The sequence below is a fragment of the Phasianus colchicus genome, chromosome 12 (assembly GCF_987193195.1).
Source record: "Phasianus colchicus chromosome 12, bPhaCol1.hap1.1, whole genome shotgun sequence".
Lineage (NCBI taxonomy): Eukaryota > Metazoa > Chordata > Aves > Galliformes > Phasianidae > Phasianus > Phasianus colchicus.
In genome coordinates, this window is record NC_143447.1 from 7,774,362 (window position 1) to 7,796,543 (window position 22,182).

At 42.2% G+C, this 22,182-nt stretch overlaps 1 protein-coding gene across 11 annotated transcripts in view; it reads right to left on the reverse strand.

Annotated features, from left to right (window-relative positions):
- Positions 1-22,182, reverse strand: part of TCF12 (transcription factor 12) — a 152,948-nt gene that overhangs the window by 30,917 nt on the left and 99,849 nt on the right. For 7 of the 11 annotated variants that reach the window (XM_090148810.1, XM_090148809.1, XM_090148808.1 and 4 more), the window contains exons 8-9: positions 21,407-21,542; positions 18,357-18,409 (exon numbers count right to left, since the gene is read on the reverse strand). In XM_090148810.1, coding sequence (XP_090004936.1) covers positions 18,357-18,409; positions 21,407-21,542 — 189 coding nt within the window. Of the gene's footprint in view, positions 1-8,559; positions 8,579-8,706; positions 8,864-18,356; positions 18,410-21,406; positions 21,543-22,182 lie in introns of those variants that run through there. The other 4 variants (XM_031616508.2, XM_031616506.2, XM_031616507.2 and 1 more) reach the window with 3 other exon arrangements.

Here is a 22,182-nt window from a genome sequence, read left to right on the forward strand (position 1 = left end):
TTTTGCTTTCGAAGTGCACAACTCGTACAGACTTGTTGCTCAAGACTTAAAAAAAAAAAAAAAAAAAAAAAAAGCAACACGATAAAACAACTGGGCCCCAAACAAATTTTATTTTAAAACAATTGTATGCCTGTTTGAATACTTAACTAGCTGGCATCCCAACAATCAGAATGAAAAAGAACATCCAGTGACAAATGGAAGCACTTCAATGCAACCGTTTTATCATCCATTCAGAAACTTGCACGCCTTTGTGAAGTTATCAAAAATAAACGTAACACAAGTCTTGTGGAATAATCTTCTAACTGCAACGTCAACAAGTTGTGTTTTTTTCCCCATGCTGGCCTGGAATTAAAGAAAGCCAGCAATGGGCTTCTTTCAGTGTAACAGCACCCCGGAACGACCACTCTCAATTTGCAAAAAACCTATTTCCTTAAGGTAAAAATTGTAAGAAGCCAAATAAACATAATAATTAGAAGGATTTCACTACAGCATCTCTGGAAAAATAATAATAATAAAAATAAATAAATATATATGTAAGTATGTATACATATACATATTATACACGTGTGTATATATATACATGTAAATATATATATACACACACACATACACGTAACGTACACAAACACACAGAGCATATTAGGTCATAAGTAATTCCAATCAAGAAAGCCATACTGAGTCTTTAAGGACTCTGCTCATGACGTAACCGTGCAATTTCTTCATTAAGTCTTTGATCAACAGAGAATACTGCAACATGACTAATTTATACTAAAAAGCATTAACAAATACAGTGGTGAAGAATATCGAAGTGCAACACTGAAAACAAAGCCCATTTTTGCTACAAAGTCAAAAAAAAAAAAAAAGGGGGTATTTTTATTTTGAAATCGTTCACCTCACTTGTATGTTCATAATGCTTCAGATAGAAGAAACACGTGAAGACTTATTTTAAAGCCTCAAAACCTATATAATGCAACTTCAGATGGTGCACTCTGCCCTAAAATTCAGAAGTGGATATTTTTATCCATTTCTATGCAAACAGAGGCCCCAGGGCGTACCTACAACTTTCACATCTCCCTCCACCCCGTTCATGGCGCGTTGTTTACCAATCAAGAGAAGGGATAGGAAAAACAAGGCAGCCAACAAAAAGCTAAGCCTGCTAAAAGAGAACTATTGTTCTCCGGAAGGTTGAATGTTCTGACACGGGTATTTAGAAAGCGAACTGGGTAAGTCCCTACCGTCATTTGCATCCCAATACCCCTCCTCCCAGCTCCCCGGCCTGCTGCTGTCAGCCAAATGGCCGGGCATGTGCCCGCAGACAGAGCCTTACCGCTCCGACCCGGCTTACATCAACACAACCTCGGTAAAATCCATCAAGCTGCAGGATGACGGCATCAGCACCGGGCACCAGCATGAAGCCAGGGCTCAGCCGCCGACAAAAGCGCGTAATGAAACGGCTAGGGAACGGGAGCGCCGACAAAAAGGAGTCAAGTGCAAAACTTACGGCTTTTAGCTGCGTTTGTTTCTGTAGTTTTGCAACAAAATAAAGGGGGGAAAAAAGGCTATTTTAGGAAAGAAAGCCTTTCCGAGGCGCTTTTGTTCAGTATTTTACTTGCAAATTTTAGGTCTCGAATAAGTGTAAAATAGGGATGCTCATCAAAGCTGAGTGACAGAATGACAATATGTTATAAGCAACAGTAACAGTACATATGTATTTACTATATATGATGAATGCACGTATATTCCATGCCTCTGACATATTTTAACAGAAACGTCACTCTGTCAAATTGTAAATACTCCCAGTCCTAAGACTACAAACATATTAGGCAAAACTGGGCTTAATTTACAAGTTCCGCCGCGCAGAATAACGCAGCATATGCTAGAGCTGATGGACAATCTATCACTGTCACAGGACAGCAGGGGAAACAAAGCTTTATGACATTCAGCACTGACACGAAGATGTACACTGATTAATGTGCAATAATCTACGATGACGAACGACACTTTTAAACTGTAATGTTACCAATTAGATTGGTAAATACAAGCTTCGGATTATAATTTTGCCATTTCGCGCAGTTTGATGATTTCTAAAAAACGATTATCTCGAAAGGCAAAGTGAACTGAAAGCCTCCTACAAATGTATCACTTGCAGATACGTAAGTAGAAGCCATTTACATACTAAAAATGTCACGAATTACATCAATGTAAGAGAGGCCCCCTCGCACAGCTACATGAAAGCCCTCGCACAGACACGTAACTTGCTGTAGTTTCTGCTTGTTTTGGTATCTTAACTCTAGCTTGCAAAAACATAGCTGTGATGTTATGAAGCTGCACTTGTGCCAGTCTAGATTTTTCAGATCAAAGAGCTCTTGCGGCAAAACACAACTGATGTGGTCTCAAAGACTTCATTAACTCCAGATGTGGGGAAACGGCCAGCCAATTCCACAAAGGGAGCAAGTCTCTTTTAGTTACAATCAGAACTACCCACAAATTAAAACCAGGCCTCTGATGTCATCTGATCACCTGCAGATGAGCGCCAGGTTTTTTTCTGGTTAATGACCTAATCATAATTTTTATGTTGTGTTACTCCAAAAATATTTAAAAGAAAAGGGGAGGATTTGCTAAGATTAACCTGAAGTCCATCAGATGCGAAACAACAAAGGTTTTCAATCAAGAAGTCGATGATGAAAACCACAACGGGAAGTGGTGGATCAGCTCGGCCAGCTCGCCGCCCTCCCGGCCCCGCACTGAGAGCCTGCCCAGCAAAGCTTGGAGGCAGCGAGGCAGCCCGTGCCCCAGCTCCGCAGCGTCCTCTCCTGCGACAGCTGAGCAAGGCACTTAGAAACACGACGTGGCTGCTCCACACCGTCTCCTTCAGCTATTGAACTGAGAACAGTGCCAATCCAGGAAGCATCGGACCAGTTTTTCCCGGTTGCCGTTCCCACTAAAAGGAGGAACGCGGTCAAGAGGTCACCCTGCCGGCCACCTCCAGACCCTTCAGAGCACCTCACCCGGAGGCACAGGATGCGCCTCAGCCGAACAGCACAGCGCTCCACTATGAATGGGAAATTCCCTTCCAATAAACATGCCAGAAGGAGTTTTTCGACTGACTGATCGAGGGGAGGACTTCTTTGGAGCTGTGCTAGAACACACATTAATCCTAACGGTGCTCTGCTTCTGAGAGCTGGATGGCCTCAGCGGAGGGAAGTGGGACAAACGAGCTGCAAGGAACATCAAAGCAAACACCCACTTCTGTCTCCTCCGCACCCCAACTGCTCCACATTTCTCCAAAGCAAACAGCAGGATGATGACGAAGATGGTTTGGGGGCGGGGAGCTGACCTCCGGAGTGCAGAGCTGGGAAGACATTATCTGTACGCCTCGGGTCTGAGCCAAACACACACATCATCCCCTTCTCAAATCCGCCATTGTTATTAACATACTGAACAAACACTACCGTAGAGTTCAGCCCGAACCTAATCCATCAATCAAAGGATTATGAGATGTGCTTCTACAGAGAAGTGCCAATAACGTGAATGTTTGGAGATTTGGGTTTTCCAAACTCAACTCTAAGTAAAACTTCCAAGTCTCATTCTATGAATGCATTTAATTAATATAACACTTAGAGTCTTCCCCTTGGCTACTTCCTCTCAGCCACTTCTCCCCTAATCTGTTTCAATTTCTTAAATATTTATCAATGTTAAATATTAATGTTAAAAGCAAATTACAAAACAGCAACGAAGCAATCAGAGCTTACTCCTGATGAGCTCATGCCATCTCCAGACCGAGTTTCCCATCATGTATACTATTCATGAAATTACAAATTACGTTACTCATTTAATTCCAGTTATTAACAATTTTTGGAAGTCCAGGACAATTATTTAACGAGCTGCTGGAGACAGGCAATTTTCTGAATGCAGCAGAAACGGATAACCTTCCCTACAGCTTGTAAGCTCTGCTAACTAGCCCAGCTACATTCCATCAGCATCAGTCATGCACTAACCAAGTGTGCACCGATGAATGATTTGTACATGTGGCAAAATTTTACAGCGTCTATCTGCAGGTTTTGTGGCAAAAGCTAATTCTGCTGAAAGGCAGCTCTGGGAAAAAGGAGACTTGTTTTCATGTTTATGATGTTTCTGACAAAATCTTGTACTAAAACTTCAGGAACGTAGAAGAGTAAATACCTCTCTGCTTTACAGCAAGGCAGAAATTGCCAAAAACGGAGGTACTCTTTTGTTTAGTTGATATTTAAGCGAGATGATAAAATGAAGAGGGGCTCTAATATACAAACAGATACATATACCACATCCTAAACCCTACTTTTTGTTTCTAGTACCAGATGTAAGGGTTTGAATGTTTCCAAAGCTCTTCTCACTGCACAGAATGAAAATAAAACAATCCTCAGAGAGCAGAGCATCTGCCTTGCCGGCAAAGCCAAACAATTTTTAAGGATGGTATAAAATTTAAACTCCTTGAAGCAGCTAAACTGAATTCCATCTTAAGTAAACGTTTATGCAGCTTAGGTGTTCTATATGTGCCCATTTGGGTATTTTTGAAACACAGAACCCCACTGCCATCACACAAACACCTCCTAGCTTCTCCCCCCAACAGCAACAATTTTCAAGTCGTATTAAAAAGTGATAAGTCAACTCATCAAAAAATCCCAAATTCAGTTTGTTCTTCTGGCTTTCGAGAAGGGAGGAAAAACAACACTATAATTAAATATGTATATGTAATATTTGAAGACTCTTTGTCCATTTTATTTGAAAAACAAATATTTCTCCCCACGCTTTCCAAACTACATTATTACTAAAGAAAGCAGACATCTAAGTATTCAAAATCCCCTAGTTAAAATCAGATTTTCAAATGAAAAAATTCTATGAAGTTGAATTGAATCGGCTCATTTCTTAATGTGTTCTCTCTCTAGCTGTCGGAAGAAGCAATCACAGCTGTGCGAGGAATCCCCATCACACCAGTGACCACAAAGACAGATAGAGCAGCAGAGATAAAACGCTATCTTATGCATCTGGTGATCTTCTTTCCCCTGAACTCGCTAGTGCTCTCCATTTCTGTGCTTCCAATAGACGGCTGCATTTCTACAAACAGACTGCAATATGTGCACGTGATTATGAAAGCAATTCCTCCGAGCAAGTGGGTGTGCATTTCTCTTTGGTGCTCACATTTTGAGAAATATAGATCTGTCCCATACAGCACCTGATCCCATCCCCAGCTGCTTTCATTTGCCCAAGGAAATGGACATAACCTTCGTTTTAAGGCATCAATAAAGCGTGCTGCAGACAAGACACCCTTCTGGCAGGGGATCGCTGCTCACTACGTCGGCAGTTTAACCCCATGGAGTGGAGCAGAGAAAACTCTATAGGGCTGATGAGCTGGAACCTGCGATACATTTTGGTGGTCTGGGGAGGGGAGAAGAGAAGAATGGTGAGAAACAGAAGAAATCCAGCTGACCAGTACTTCCTACCTCTCTTTATTCAATGTCCACAGCAGCGCACCCCAGAGATTTTCCAGACGATCTTCTATTTATCCTGACTTACAAATGTTAGCTTTGACCTTGTCTAAGTTGCTGCGAGCAGCATATGGTACAGAACACATTTAATTGTACTTTTCTCCCTGTAGCTAACTGGCCCAATGCTAACAAAAGCAGAACCACGCCGCTCTTCCTAGCACCTGGCTGCTCAAAAATTTACAAACTGAAAACATTTGGCACTGATGTTAAAAGACATGGTACATTATTTACTGCATAACAGCTACAAAAAGGCATGCTGTCGGGTCACCTAAGCATCACACACTATTATTAAATATTTTTAGCTGTGCTGTAACTCTGAGAGCAATGGCTGCAGGACAGGCATCCTCTCCACTGAAAGTATCCAACACGCACACACACATGCACTCGCACCTGGGTGTACTGAGTCACATATACACATGCCTGGCTATGTATGTATACACATGGACATGTTTACACACAGCTTTTTACTCTTAAAATTCTCAGGAAAACCACATGTTCTCTGAACATCTCAACACAAGCTCATTTACACGAAACAAAATCACTAAGCACCACCTATTTTCCAAAGTGATACCTTGTTGTTTTTCTCTGCTTTTAATAGGTACTGTGGAAATTTATTATGAAAGATGCAGTAAGTCCATCTTAGTAAAGGGCTCGCTGGAATCTCAGCTTATGCTGAGCAGAAATGACTGTTTATGCAATGATAAAACACAAAAAGGTGTAACATATCAACTATATGATGTGCAAAACACAACATGTATCATTCACGAATGTACTCCTATGTGAAATAGTAGCCATAGTTAATACTGTATCTTAAAGTGATTTATTTTGGCCATAACTGACATTGTTGCAATTTATTTTCAAGCATTTATGCAGCAGGATCACCAGATTGCTGTAAAATTACAGTTAGAAAAAAATATTTCTTGGCTTGAAGATGAAGTGAAACAATGGGAAAACTCACTTCAGTTTTTATTTTATTCTTAATGCACACATAAGGTATAAAATTCACATTCTTACTATTTCGAAACCATTTCATAAAATTTAAACAAAAACATCGGTGAATGAAGAAGTTTCCTTATTCACCAGTTAAAAAAAACCTCTAAGCTTCAAATAAAGTAGCATCTAAATTTGTGCTATTGTTTCCCCTTACACAGTTTTACAGTTTGTTTGTTTTTTTTAATTGGGGTTGGATTTCTTTTTTATATATCTGTGTGTGTATATATATATATATTTATTATTATTATTATTATTATTTTTGCTTTCCTAGTCCACAGCACAGCTGTGGTAGAAATCAAAGAGAAAGAGAAAAACAAAACGAAAGTAGAAATAAAGGCAATTTGTAGTCATAATTTTCACAATCTGTTAAAAAAAAAAAAAAAAACACAACAAAATGGTGTCACCTTGGTAACAAATAAGAATAGTGCCCGTTTATCAACAGGTGAAGGATGGGGGGGAGGTGGGGGAAGAAGAAACCCGACAACCAGGGCTGAATGCTCTAGTTCAAGCGCTTTATTGTCCTTTATGAGTGGGATCAAGATTTTTTTAATACTTAATCTGATGGGGATTCTTGAAATGTGCTTTTAATTAAACCTACCGCAGTTAACGGTAAAACTTCACTCCTATGCAAGGGATTTCTATGCTAACACCACATTTTATTTTCATGTTTCCCTCCTCGAACACACAGAAGTTACAAAACCTGAACCTCTTATAATAGCGTAAAATAAAGAAGTTTTTAAAAAATGAGAGTTAAGAAAATGGCAATTTAGGTGTAGCACACACAGGCACCTATTGTGGCGCTGAGGTAATTATTTTCTAGCTCAATGTCAGGCTGCCTTCTTTGAAATTGAGAAGTTCTGAAAGAACAAAACGTTCAGCAAGAGTCTGAAATTCAGCACTTCTTCTGTGTGCTGCCTGTGAGTAAATCAGACCTTACGGACATCAGAAGTACGGAGGAACACTGGGACCCCAAATCCCGTAATCCATAGAACCTCAACCTCACACAAGGTTTATCAGCCCTAACTAACTGATCAGTGCAGCAAAGAACAGGAAGATGTAAAAACTGGGATACGTGTTGTTTTCTCATGAGAGAAAGTTCGATCTCCACATTTGTCAGACGCAGTAAGACGTGTGCTTAAAGAGCCCAGCACAGAAATCACACCCCAACTTCACGTCCTCCGCCTGTGTATTTAAATTAATAATTTATTCCAACTTGCAGAATTCCTGGGAGAGAAGGCACTAAAAAAATAAATTAAAACTACTGTGGCCAACATGATATAGGACCATCATATGATTTGTCATCTATTTACTAACTCCTCCAGCTCATAAAGGTCACCCCTGACCCGCACCAGGCACATGCTATCAATTTTCCAGCCACGCTCCCCTCCCTACAGTACCGGTGCTTCCACCCACCCTACGCCTGGAAATACTTAATAAGATCAAAGCCTTTCTTCCTGCTACAAGAACAAAGAGAAACGCTGTAATAGAGCGATCTGCACTCTCCAAAGAACAAAATCGAAACTCCATGCGAGTTATATTCCCTTTGCTCCAGGGGTACCGCACAGTTCATTTTACTTAAGCCTCGTATATATCTCCACATAAAACTTCAAACGGATCGCCGCGGCCGAGGCGCAGACATGAAAGAGAAGCGCGGCGGTGCGGCGGGCGGGCAGCTGGCAGCGGGACGGCAGCGCTGCTCCCGCTGAGCCCGGGCAGCCGCCGCCTCCCAGCGCCGCGGAAAAAGTTGGCGGGCGAGGGCAGGGCGCAGCGAGCCGGGCGGAGGAGAGACGCCGCTTTCTCGATAGCGATCGATATCGACTCGGGGCTCCCTCCGACCGCAGCCGCGCAGCGCCCGGGCCGGAGCACGCAGCGCGCCTCGACTCGCACACGCGAGAAGCGCCAGCCGCGCTCCCGCGCTCGTGACCGCTCCCCGCCCGTCCCGCGGGCGCCGCCCGCTCCGCGCGGCTCCGAGCGGAACCCCGGCCCGGCCGCACCGCCGCAACTTCGCTTCGCTCGGGCCCGGCCCCGCCGCGCTCCTCACCGCGGACTTCCGAGCCGTCCCGCGCGGCGCACGCAGCCCCTTTCGGAGACCGCGGCCCCCCGCCCGCCAACAGGTTGCCCCCGGGCGGCGCGAGGCTCGCCGAAGACTCGCGCCGCCCCGCCGCGGGGAACAAAGGCGGCCCCTTACCGTCTTGCCGTTATAGTAGTACATGAGGGAGCTGCTGCCCACGCCCGGCACGGGGTAGGCGCAGTACATGGCGAGGCGCCGGGCTGCAGCCCCACTGCGCCGCCTCCCGCCGCCACATCCGCCCGCCGCGCCGCCCGCGCGCGTCTCCGCGCCGCCGCGCGCCCCGCGCCGCTCAGAGGGCGCTACGCAAAGCGGGGCGGAACCATCGCGGGGCGGGGGCGGCCGGCGCGGGGCTCGGCGGGCCGGCCCGAAGGAAGGCGGCCGGGAGGCGGGGGGGGGGGGTGGAGGAGGAGGGGGGAGGGCGCGCGGAGAGCCCGGGGCGCGCGGCCACGTCAGCCGCGGGCACGCAGCGGGACGGACGCGCGGACGCGGCCCGGGCGAGCGCGGGTGCCGCTTTCCGCTCCGAGCGAAGCGGCGCAGCTGCGGCGGCCGCCACAAGTTGCCTCCAAGTTCGGCACGCGGCGCCGGGCCCCGGCGGCCTGAAACAAAGAGCCGAGCACAAAGGGGAGCACGAGGTCCGGCCCGGCGGGCTGCGCCCGCGTCTGCTTGGCGCGCTCATCCGCGCTTTACCTTGCACTGCGCGACGGCGGGCTGAAAACGGGACCTCGCGCTCCCTTTATATTGCGTAACACGTTCCTGTATGGAAAAATAAAATTTCCATGTCCACGTAAGAAAAAGAAGGGAAAAGAAAATCCAACAAAAACTTTGGCACGTGTCACAGAACTGTGAGTTACACAATGCTTCAGACGGGCTGCAGCTTCCAGCCCCCAAGTCCCTCAGTGTTCACGCAGGATCCGTGCCAGTTCGCTCTGGTTTTGCTTTCCTCACCCAGCAGCGGCACCAATTAACAGACTGGGGCCGGGCAGAAGCGGGCGAAGGCGCAGCATCGCCTCCTCACCTCCCGACAAAAGCGGGAAAACACTTCGGGACAGGGAAAACAGGCAGAGCTCAGCACAGCGCTGCAGGAGGGACCACGGCTGCACAGCCCGCCTCGGTCAGCCCAGCACCGCGTGTCGCAGCTCTGAGATACGGAGACCTGCGTGGGGACAGACGGACTGCAAGGAATACTATGATAGACAAAAGCCTCAGGTCTGCCGTGCACCCCTTATCTCGAGACGTAACCACTGCAGCGCCTGTGAACACACAGAACGCACATCCTGACAAAAAATAACTACACCTCAAACTGAAATCCCTCTTCAGTGAACTCTTCCAGGCAGTTGTGAGACGGCTGTGCTCGGCACACACAGCCCGCAGCTCACATCTGCCGAAGCACTCTCACATTTTCCCCACAAGTCCAAACTCTACGCCCACAACCGCCTCGCCCTGCAGCCAGGCCAGTGCCCCGCAGCTCCCCTGCACAAAGGCGCAGCAGCAGCTGCAAAAAGGAACATCGCGCTACTTCAGACTATTAAGCGCCAGCCCCGCAGAGCGACTCGCAGCTTCCTTCTTCCCCCAGGGACCGCAAGGACTCATTCCGGCCCCCAGAGAAGCTGTAAGAAGCTTTGATTTGTGACTCACAATGCCATTCCTTAAATCTCACTATCGTTCGGGACTCTACAGATGAGATATGCTAAAAGATCTTTAGATCTTTGTGCATGCTACTTCTCACAGCACACCGGACTTCAATCACTCAGACTCACGTAAAATGTGCTTTCAGCATTCAGGGGTTGGAAAATAAAGCCTTTTTTTTTTTTTCTCCTCTTCTCCCTCTCTCTCTGTAATAAATCAAGCACAGAAACTTCACTTTTAGATTCAGTTTTTTGAAGTAAAGGCTGTCCTCAACCTCTCTGAAATTGCTCCCATACCTCCATATATACACGCTCCATTTTCAGAGCAGGAGATGAAGTCCCCTCTTCAATGCTAAACATGATGCACTTGTACTGAAAATAACCGTGTAGATGTTAAAACCTACAGTGGGAAAGCTAACTTTCCAGCGTAGCACTGGGGTGTGGACATGCGCTCTTCACATTATCCTGTACCTGTATAGAGCAATTGTGACGAAAAATGCCCAGGTAACATTACCTGGTAACATTTACTAACACAATTAACATTTATCTGTACAAGGACATTACTGGCACTGCTCATCAGCACACGGGTAAGACAAGAACAACAGCGGAACCAATAAAGTTGACTACTGCCACATTCAAATGCTGTCAGCTTGCAGACAAATTAGTTCAGTGAGTGGTACCTCCACAGCGATCCAAAGAACAGATTGGATCCTGGAATTATTCCCCCACAAATCAAACGTCATAATTTCACTTTACAAAAAGGGAAATACTTGTCCTACCCTTGGCTACATCAACGCGAATAAAATCTTAATGCACTACACTTGAAATTCATCGCTGTACTTGCTCTACATCTACTACACTATTATTTCTCACGGTACTTTTGTTATGCTGATTCACTTAACGGGATCAAATCATAATTCCATCAAGCATATCAAACTTTAACCCACAGATGTTTACTTACACAACAATAGATGAAAAATAGACTGAAAATGGAATAATTTGAAAAGCCGAACACAAAGCAGCGACATTGTTACCAATAACTCTGCATTTGTAAGTTAATGTTTTGTGGCTACAATTTTTTTAATCCCCGTTTAAGCTAAGCGACAGCTGCTCTGAAATTTGTTTTCTTAAGAGAATCATGTTGCAGTGCAATGAATCAGAGCTGGAGCAGTGATACTGTACTCAAGGCAGTTGTTTACCCAATTTTCCTTGGTGACAAGTCAGGGGTTAATCTTATGACTCAGCCTGACAAAACAAGTCAGCTGGAGACAGGGCCAATTTTTTAAACTTGATTTCAGACAGACATGCCGTCAGCAGAGGAGCACTGAACTGACATGCACTTTGTAGCCTGAATTGTTTCCACTCACGACCCTGTACTGTGTGTCAAAAGCAATAAGCTGCCCGTTACTTAAAGTATATGAAGAGATAAAGAAATCTATTGCAAACTGAAATACTGACCTAATAATAAACCAAACTACCTGTGTAAGAATACTTTTAAAGAGCATTTTGACAGTAAGTTCAGTTGTGAATGAACTGTGTGTTCTTCCTAAAACCAGCCTATGGCATGCAATACATTTTTGTCCAGAGCCACAAAGCAAATACACAATAAGCACACGTAACCCACCATCCAAATTCATTAAAAAAAAAAAAAAACAACAAAAAACAGCCATAATTCCTCTAGGTTGCTGAAAATTGTTCATCCTACCACAGAAAAGATAACTTTCTAAGTGTCTCAAGGGACAAGAGCCACCCTCTGGTCAAACACGTTCCATACCAAGACTGAAGCATCATCATACTTTTAAAAGCCTACTGCCTTTTACTCACAATTTTATTATTTTGAATATGTGCGTACAAACACAACAAGTAGCAAAAACATTCATAATTATTTACATCCAACTGTAAGGTGTAAGTCATGAGTTTCCTTGATGAGAGCTGGCTTCAATCTTTCTGAAAAATGGTAACTTGATATAACCCCAAACCTGCTACTGATGGGACAACCCATCCTGTTCTCCATTTCTGACTGGGTTCACGTGCTATCTTTGGGAACGGGGCTCACACTGCTGCTCTACGAAGCTCCCCTCATCCCCACCCTGTGCAAGGCTGGAAGTCGTTATCAGTTTCAACCATGTTTGAGGATGGAGCAGAAGTTTCATAAGCGATTAAGTTCTTATCAGTTCCAAGAAAACTGGAACCTGATGCAGAGGAGAGCCCGAGTGACGCTGCACTGCAAGAAGGAGGCAATGGCAGCAGAAAGGCAAGTTCTGAGAAGCTGCTGCTGGCTGGGCTACACACATACACACATCTAAACTCACCTCCAGAAACTTCTCATTTGAAAGAGACAGAAAACAAGTAACAAATCCTAATTTAATTGATAGTACATCTTATCTATTACTAGCCCATAGTAAAGGTAAAAGTTTGGGGTTTTTTTTGAGTTTCTTTGTTGCTTTTAGCAAAATACATTCCAGTTACCTACAGGGGTGAGGTAAAAAAAAAAAAAAAAAAAAAACCTGAAGTAAACGTTTGGTTTTAAGTGAAAGATACAGTTACAAAGCTCCTCTGAGGATTTCTCCACACAATATCGAACTTCAGGATTTTTTAATACAAATATTTTACCAAAGTGGAAAGAATGAGGAAAAGGAGCTATATATCGCATTCCTCAGAACCAAACGCGGGCAGTGTATTTGAAGAGGTTTAAAAGCTTGTTTGGAACACACGACGGTAATACCTCAACACCGTTCGAATTCATCGCTTCGCAGGGAAGCCGCTCGCACACGGACCCGCGTCCGGGCCGCCCCGCAGCTCAGAGCGGCGCCTCACAGCCGCAGCTCGCGGCCGGCCCGCAGCGCCCCCGCCCTGCTGCCGGCCACGCCGCGCTCTGGAGGCGGAGGCGCGACGGACGGCGCCCCCTGCCGGCCCGCTTTGGAACCGCGCCCCGCCGCAGAACGGGCGGTCGGGAACGCCGAGCCGCAGCGGGCTCAGAAGGCGGCCCGTCAGAATGCGGGCCGCTAGCTGGCCCCGGTCTCTATTTCCCCGCACTCGTCTCCCTTTCTTTTCTATTTCAGCTTGCTGCTTGGAAAAATCTTTTTTTTTTTTTTTTTTTTTTTTGCAAACGGAGTTGCGATATCAAACCCTACTGATGCCATTGCCTTTGTCTGGCCCTATGGAAAGGCAGAGTGCAAACCATCACCAGCAGCCCTGGATTTTGGCACCATTAAATCCCACAAACGTATCTCCCAAACGCTGCAACTTGCCTTCTTTACACATCCTCACCCCCCAGCAAGCAGGTGCCAAAGATGGGAAGGAACGGTCTTCAAAGATCCTTTAGTCCTTATCTACTGCGATAAAATACCGCACTAATTTATGGTAATGAAAACATCTTCCAGGTCAAGCAGGAGTTGCAGCGATTCCATGCAGCTCCTCCACATAACGACAGGAGCTGCAATTCAGGCGTTACTTTCTCAGAAAGCAGCTTTACAACACTGCACCGGTTCTATTCTTCCATGTGGATACGTGCTCTAATTTACAAACATCTAATATGCTCATTTCGATGTGTTGCGAAAATGTAAAAAAAAATCTCTAAGTAAATCCAAACACAACAGAGGAATATCTGCACACTTACATATACATACAAAGAATTTTCACAGGAGGTTTCTCAATAAAGCAACCTTAGATAATCTACCACAGTCCTGGAAACAGGATCTGATTGCAGCCAAAAAATGCTGCTAAGAGAGGGTTACGTAAGTATCAGCACAAACCATCTGAACTCTCACAGCAGGACCTTGCAAGGGCTTGTTTAATGACAGCTAATTGCCTCTGACTTTATGTGCATAGCAAAGAGCGGATGGGATGCAATAATCTGTGATCCGATCAATTTCAAGTCCCCCTCCTAAAAACATTATCCTTTGACTCAGATGGCGAAAGAATAAGCATAAAGCAGAAGAAAGACTGAACCATGAAGAAGCCACACGTTCTGCGATGCCTTATCCATAGGGGTTCGTTTGCTCACTTTTGTTACTGAAAAATGCCTTATAAAATACTGCACAACATCAGAGGCAGGGGTCAGACTTACTGACGTCTTTGTGAGTGTTAAATACTGAAGACAAGAATGACAGCTGAATGTGTCACTCGACGGCACAAGGCAATTCAGAACACTCCAAACCAACTCTAAATGCTACTTCTTACATTTTGGCACCACAGCATTCTGTGGGAACGAGTCAGTTAAACACAGCAGCATCAGTTCAGCAGTGTATCCACACAGGATGCTCCGTGGGTTTTATTCAGATGCACTTTTCAGAAAAGAACCAAAGACTTGGTAAAAACTACTCAAAGGAGGCTGCTTTACACCAGGCTACTTCAACGCATGCTCAACTTGTTAGCAGTGAAGATAATTCTCTGAAGAAAGTCCACTTGCTATGTGCTCTATTTTTTTTATATTATTTTTAATACAATTCTAACATTAAAGATCTCAAAAATTGGGTTTCAGATAAAAGAGAAGTGAATCACTTCCACCTGTTTCAAAAACCCTCCTTTTAGCTCTGGGGAGGAACAGAGGTAAGAGGAGCACGGAAGGGAGCAAATTTTCTTCTGGCATCTTCAGCCACCATTAGTATCTCCATAACACACCTCTTAAAATACACTTCCCAAGCTCACTCGAGCATGTTAAAAAAAAAAACACACTGAAGTGTGTGGGAAGTAATTCTATGCACACAAACCAAGTTTCCTCTCTCTATACTTGATGAAGAATTCTTGCAGTGTATCAGCACACACGGACTACCTGCATACAATACAGTGTGACTGATACAAGGAACCTTTACAATCAAGCTTTATGTCATACTGATTTTACTGAAAAACATCATGAGCTTAAATTTAGAAAGATCTATCAGAAAACGGAAGAAGGCAGGCTTAGATACAAGGAAGAAATTATTCGCTACTGAGGCAGTGAGGCCCTGGCACAGGCTGCCCAGAGGAGCTGTGGGTGCCCCATGCCTGAACGTGCTCAAGGCCAGGCTGCATGGGGCTCCAGGCAGCTGATCTGGTGGGTGGAGTCCCTGTCCACAGCAGGGGATGGTCTTTAAGTCCATGCCAATCCATTCTAACCCATTCTGTGATTTTAGGATACGACTAAATAATACCAATACTTCTGCTCACAGCACACCCACAATTAAATTACTGTCCCCTCGTGCCTTTCCAAACAAGCCGTAATGTTCTCTCTACATACTGAGAAGTTCTTTGAAAACACTGGCTCTGTGCTCCTTCAAAGTGACCCACCAATTAGTTGCAGTTGGCTCAAGCCACATGATGCTATTACCATTTATCGACTTAGTTACAGTAACTCCTACAATAAGAAAAATTCTCAAAATTTGGAATTTCTGAGGACAACCTGTCACTGAACATTTAAAAAAAATCTCTTCCTGTAATATAAAGGGCACAAAAATCTCTGATCACTCATTAATAGTTTAATGTAGGTATTTGTACGTCAACACAGAAAATGTTTTGGGGGCAATGACTTAGTCACCACTCAGCCAATTCAGATAGGAAAATTTAAAAATACATTTGCATGGTGTACTTAGTTTTCACAGTCAAAGTTCAGGCTCCAAGCTGCATCCTCAGAAGTAACTCAACAATTCATTATCACTTTTGTGCAACTGTTTTTACTTTAAGCCCCGACTGGAACACATGAAGAAAGGCAAGACTCAAAGCAAATAATTTCATTAAGTACCACTTGTATCTCAAAGAAATAGAAACAAAGTAGATTTACAGAAATCATAATTTCTTAGAATACTGTTATTGAACAATTACCTAAGCATTACCTAAGAAATTCAATTACTAGAATATCCATTGACATAATGGCCCCATACCAACAAAAAAACATTGGAGAAAAATATCTCTAAGAAAATGAAAATTTTTTAAAATCCAGATTCTTACATTTTTTAAACATTAAATACGAACTATCTTTCCTGTGGCTTTCCATGCCTTAATTAAACTTCTCAGCACTACCTACTAGCTAAAACAACTTCATCTCTGCCACAATACACTGGCTTCTTACAAAGGCACGGCTAAAATAAGAACAGACAACAATCACGTAATTAGTAACTCAATTTAGATTTCCTATGACCATCAGTTAAATTCAGTTTTGTGTCATCTGCTAAATGAAATATCTCATCGCACTTTTTTTGGTAATCCATCATCTTATTTCAACGTAGTATTCAGCACTGAAAACACTGAAATATTGAGAAACTGCCTGAAAAATGCAGCGCAGCTACCTTTGATTATTCGCAGTAACTGCACTTCACTGCTCAGATTGCTATCGTGTTAATATAAATAAAATCTAATCAGCATTTGGTTGTCTTCATTAAGAAGAAAAATAAAAACCTCTGAAAAATACTGCTGCTTAAATTTAACGCCTAGTAAGAGAAATGAGATAAATTTTTCATTTGCTAAAGTGATCTCTTTACCTGGCTAATGCTACTAAATATTAAACATGCAAGTTTTATTACTTTTTGAGAATTATAGTAATAAATTACAAGGAAACTGCACTGCTATGTGTTTTAGCTTCTCTGAAATTTCCAATATATTTTTGTTAATCTAGCAGAAATCATCTGCTAGACTGTAAAGCCACCCTACATAACACACAACTGTTAAAATGTAAATTGCCAAACTATTTTTAGCTGTTGCTGAAGGGCTGGCATTGGGGGAGGGGAAAAAGAAAAGAAAAAAAAGGGAAAAAAAAGGAAGAAAAAGAATATTCCTGGCCTCGGGAATAATGATTTGAGGCATTGTGTTCATTTTGTTTATCAAGCAGCTATTCAGCCTCTAGTGGGGCCCAAGTGCTTATGCAAGCAAAAGCTTTTAAGAGTGCCTGCAGCTGCAATCCTGGCTTCCAGGTAGGCTGCAGGTTCAGAGCACAGCTGCCCCAGGCTATCCCCGCTATCGCAGCTCCATCTGCAAGAACGGCTAAAATAGGATTTCGGATCCAGGTTTCTGTACGTATCACCGCGAGCCGGGGGAGGGAGAAGGGGAAGAGAGGGAGGAGAGAACGGGGGAGACGCGAGGACTGGAAGACACCATCCATACTTCAGTCTTCATACAAAATAAAAAGATCAGCCTCATTTTGCTCCCGCTATATTACTGTTGCCTGTGCAGTATGTGCTATTCAGCCTATCCGGCTTTGAGTTATGACTCATCCGAGTGCACCTGCGCCCATGTGTTAAGTACTGCCAAATAAAAGCCCAACACGCATTTACACAACAAAGAGATGTACCCCGCAAGGCAGCGGCGCTTCCCCCTCCCCTCCTGTTTGTTCTGAGCAGAGAGAAAAATAATTCTGTCCTTCACTTCACTGGGGATTTTTCACTTCACGTGGATCTTTAAATGCAGATTCATTTATAAACAAATTTTCTTCCTTTTAAGAATAAAGCATATTTAATACCGCAGAACACCCCTATAGCATTAGATTATCACAGCCATTAATGATTTTTCCACCAAAACCCTTCCAACCTTTTTCATCAAAGCCCTTTATTCTCGAAGGATAAATTTTCAAGCAAAGAGGGATCAACAAACTAGTTGCTTGAAAGCTTTCCTGATGCTAGGCTGAAGTTAGGAAAGGCTTAATGAAGGCTTTAAAATCCACCAGGGCTTCACAATGAACATCTGACTCGGTGATTTATGCATATTAATAACCTCAGTCCTACTGAGGCAAGCTGAGCTGTACATGTCCTCCGAATCTTAATGTCTTCAGCTCCACTGGGATTATTACAAATGTAAATTTCTAAGATTCTCAGCTATTAATCTCTGTCTGTCCTCCTGTTCAGCAACATAATGACTAATTAAACATCAAAAGACCTGTACAGGAGATCTTCTTTGACAGCTCCTGGCCCAGCTCTCCTCCCAGGAGAGGAATTCAAATGACAGGGACAAGTGGGTAGGAGCATATGAGCAAGCTACAAATCACTGCTATGAAATCTAAAAATTACACATCAAATGTGTATTTAGTCCTCAAAAAGCACTCCCAATCGCCTAGCATAGCTGTTCGTGTCCAGTGGATAGCCTTCCTAACGATAACTTACGTAATCTGCACGTCGGCTAAACAGAGCCCAGCTTCAGCCCACTTTACTTAATCTAAGTAAAAGAATTGGTACTTACAGAAGAAGGCAAACCAGGGGGCACCTTTCTTACTTTCTTTGTCTGTAGGGGATCTGTACAGAGAAACAACACATTTCAATCTCTACGCTGTAGATGGAGAAGAATAACTAGCCACAGTTACTTTCTTTTCACACTGCAATTCTTATTTTTTTAATTCAGGTGCTTTTTAAAAATTATTTTGTACAAATGAAATTTGTCATCAATACAAGAGGTACTTAAATGTGTAACATACACATGTTCTTTTCTAATTTAACAGTTGATAAACAATTGCCATTCTTTCCACAAGGAAAGCAGCTACCCCTGAGAACACCAACGCTGCGTGGTATGTTGATGCCACTGCACTCTTGATAAAAAAAAAACACAGTAACATTGTGAGAGGTGTAATAAGAAAAGTGGACTGATCATCAACACACATTCTTTCCCTTTCTACATTTCTTAATAAAGACATAAATATAGAAAACTAATACAGATTTCTATAGCATTAAGAATATACTGAGGTTGTGAATATTAGCAAATCTAATGATGTCATTATTTTTCTTAAGCAACAACATAACCCAAATTTTCATCTAACAGAGAAGTTGGAAATATACCTGCTTCCTTCTATCAATGATAATATTCACAAAACAAAAGTAGCCAGCGATTTCACTACCTAACTCTACAATCTGAACCACTTTAGTCACCTGCTAATAACATTAATCTGAATCGTATACATGCAAATTACAAGTTAACAGATGTTCTGACAATGAATGTTACAATTTCTACAGCTGACCCACTGAGTCTTCAATTAAAATATAGAATTTCTATTTTTGTTTTAATTCAGAAGAGTATTATTACAATTTTAGCATAAGATATGACAAGATAAAAAATCACTCATTCCCATATGTAATAAATGCACAAAACTGCAGGTAAACATACTTGATGGATATATTTACTCTGATCATGCCATATGAGATGTCTGAAAGGGAAGTGCTTTTTTGCAAGAGGTATTTACACTGCACACAGTCTGTGACCTAAAAGGGAACACTGGTTGATATCAATTAAGTTAAAGGAGCAAATTTAAAGAGAGAGTGTTGAAAACCCTAGATAGGCTGTAATTCAAATTTGCTTTAAATTCTTAGACAGTAGTTTTATAACCTTTAACTAATCCATTAAAAAAAAAAAAAAAAAAAAACCTAAAACAGCTATTTCACGTGTACATTCTCAAGCCACCAGAGAAGATTCGAGACATATTTTTTTCCTGGGATTTTGAAAATGCACTTTCATAAATTTGTAACATCCATCTTCTCATGTCCCAGGTTGCAGTTGGGCAGATTTAGCCGTAACAAAAGAGGAATATTATGCTGCTACAGTTTGAAAAGATTTATAGCCCTTGACTTCCCCATTCAACAGGAAATATAAATAGGAGTACTACCCTGAAAACATTACACTTACTTTCATTATGTTTAATTTAATGATTTCTGGAGCTTAAATTCTATACAGTTTGAACAATAATCTAATTAAGCTACATATTCAAGTATGTAATAGGAATTTGACAATCTGGATTAGGATTCTCCTTCAGTTACCATTTCATACAACCCTCTCAACCTTTCTGCTCATGTTACTGCCTCTTTCCAGCACCCAAAGTCATGCTGTAGCAGGCACCCTGCTACCCACGACCACAGCAAGTTACTATTTTATTAATTTTTCACTGAACTGATGGGGGTAAATAACGTGACAATAACACAAGTCTTTTCTATGAAAAGAAACCAGCAAACAAAATATTTCACTGAAATTTCCTTAGATTGTTCTGCTATAACAGATCTGAAGAATGTCTGCAGTTGGCCTGCATATACTAGGGAGCATGAATACTTCCAAAAATGTTTATAAAGAAAGACAACCCCAGATTAAATGATGGCTGTCTTGACAACAGGTTAAATAAGCTGTATGAAAAAGCACCAATATGTAGGTATAGGCAAAGTTCCAAAGTCACATTTTTATAACTAAAGGCTTGAAAAAAAATCAACCAAATAAACAACAATTTGAAGCATATTTAGGACTATTTTAATGCTCAAGAGTTCGCAGTTTTTAGATAATACTAAAGTTATTTCAAGAAATAATTTGAATTTGATTAAATGTTATTTTGGCTAAATTATGTTTTAAGTTACATTGTTTCAGAAAGAATGACTGAGTTTATGTGCTACAAAGAAGAAGGAGCATTCAAAATATACACAGAACTAGAGCAATCAATGACATAAAATGCTAGCATGGAAAATATGGTAGCTTTTAAACTAGAATATCAGGTTACAGGGTTGGGTTTTTTGGGTTTATTTTTTTGTTTTAACTTGCATACCCAGCTATTTGGGATACTCCTATAGCAGAAATGATAGAACAGCTGGCTCATTCTTGGTTCTCTAATTCAACAGAAAGCCCTAAGAGCTATGAAATATTACCAATGACTATAACAGAGAAGAAAAGTTCTATTTATCAGCAAGTATCTCTACGATGTGAATGCTCTTAAAGTATTATAACTATTTCTAAGCAGGTTCTTTCCTGCCTGTTTTGCAAAGTAGCTTAACTTCAGGATAAACTACTAGTCTCCAATTGCTAACAACTTTAAAGGCATGTTGAACCAATTACAATGAACTATGTATTTCCCTGAATAAAGTTACTTTTAGCATATAAAAGGATAATTGTTTCCCTTTTGTATCTTTCCCCTACTAAATAATGGTAATGACCTCAAGGTCAGGCATTTCCAGGAGTTAATGATGGCATGGGTTAAGGGCACTCAGCTGGTCATCAACTCCTATCCATCTGTCATTATTGCTTTTGCAATTAAGGGTTGTATTGTAGTTTCTTGTTTGTTTTATAAGCAACACCGTTCAGTGTCGAATTCAAACTAGCACCTCAAAGAAAATTTTAATAATTCTGCTCTCTCTCTTACAGCATTTTGTTGTAATTTAAAGTGCTCAGTATACAGCAATCTCCAGTATACAAGATGAGCTGTCAAAAAAAAATCAAGTCTGCAGAAATGTGTCACAAATGAAAGTTTAAAAACGGTCTGTATTACTCACCAAGAGCTGGAGAGTCATGAAGTGGTCTTCGGCGCTGATTTGTGCCAGAAAATGGGTAGTAGGTTGTTCCAGGCTTCCCCGAGGATGACAGCTGACCTGGACTTCCAAGTCCCATATCTGACCGGAGCAGGCTAGTCTGCAAAACATACAGAGAAGAAAAAATCAAGCTCTGTAACAATCTAGCTGTTAATACATCATGCTAACAAATTATTAAATGCATACAGTATGCTATGTAGGCATTTACTGGGTTTTCAGTGAAGGCCTTTAAGTTCAGAAAATATCAGATAGCATAATTCAAAAAGGAAGAGAAAGGTTGGCTGTAAGCCTCCAAACAACAGAATCTTCTTTAAGGAAACTTCTTTAAAGGGTCTGAAAGAATAATCCACAGTAGAATTGTAAACAAAAATCATAATACCTTGTTTAGTTTTCCAAATAACAGCTAGTATATCATACATTATAAAGATAATTTAGAAAAACTGCTCAATTTACAGTGTGACATCAGGTTTAATACACACTTAGAAACCCAGTAACATTACATTCATAAAAACATGTAAGAAATATCCCCCAAAAAATCTCACAGGCAAAAGAGATAACAGATTAGATTAACACAGAATATAAAACTTCATCACATTTTAAAAGCTTCACCATAGTACTCAAACACATTCTGTTTCCTTTTCAACTTCTGTGACACTGAAGTGAATGCCGGTGATTCACGAGATTACGTTTTTTCACGGGTGGTACCATGCTTAACTTTTAGTCCAACAATCCCCAAACAC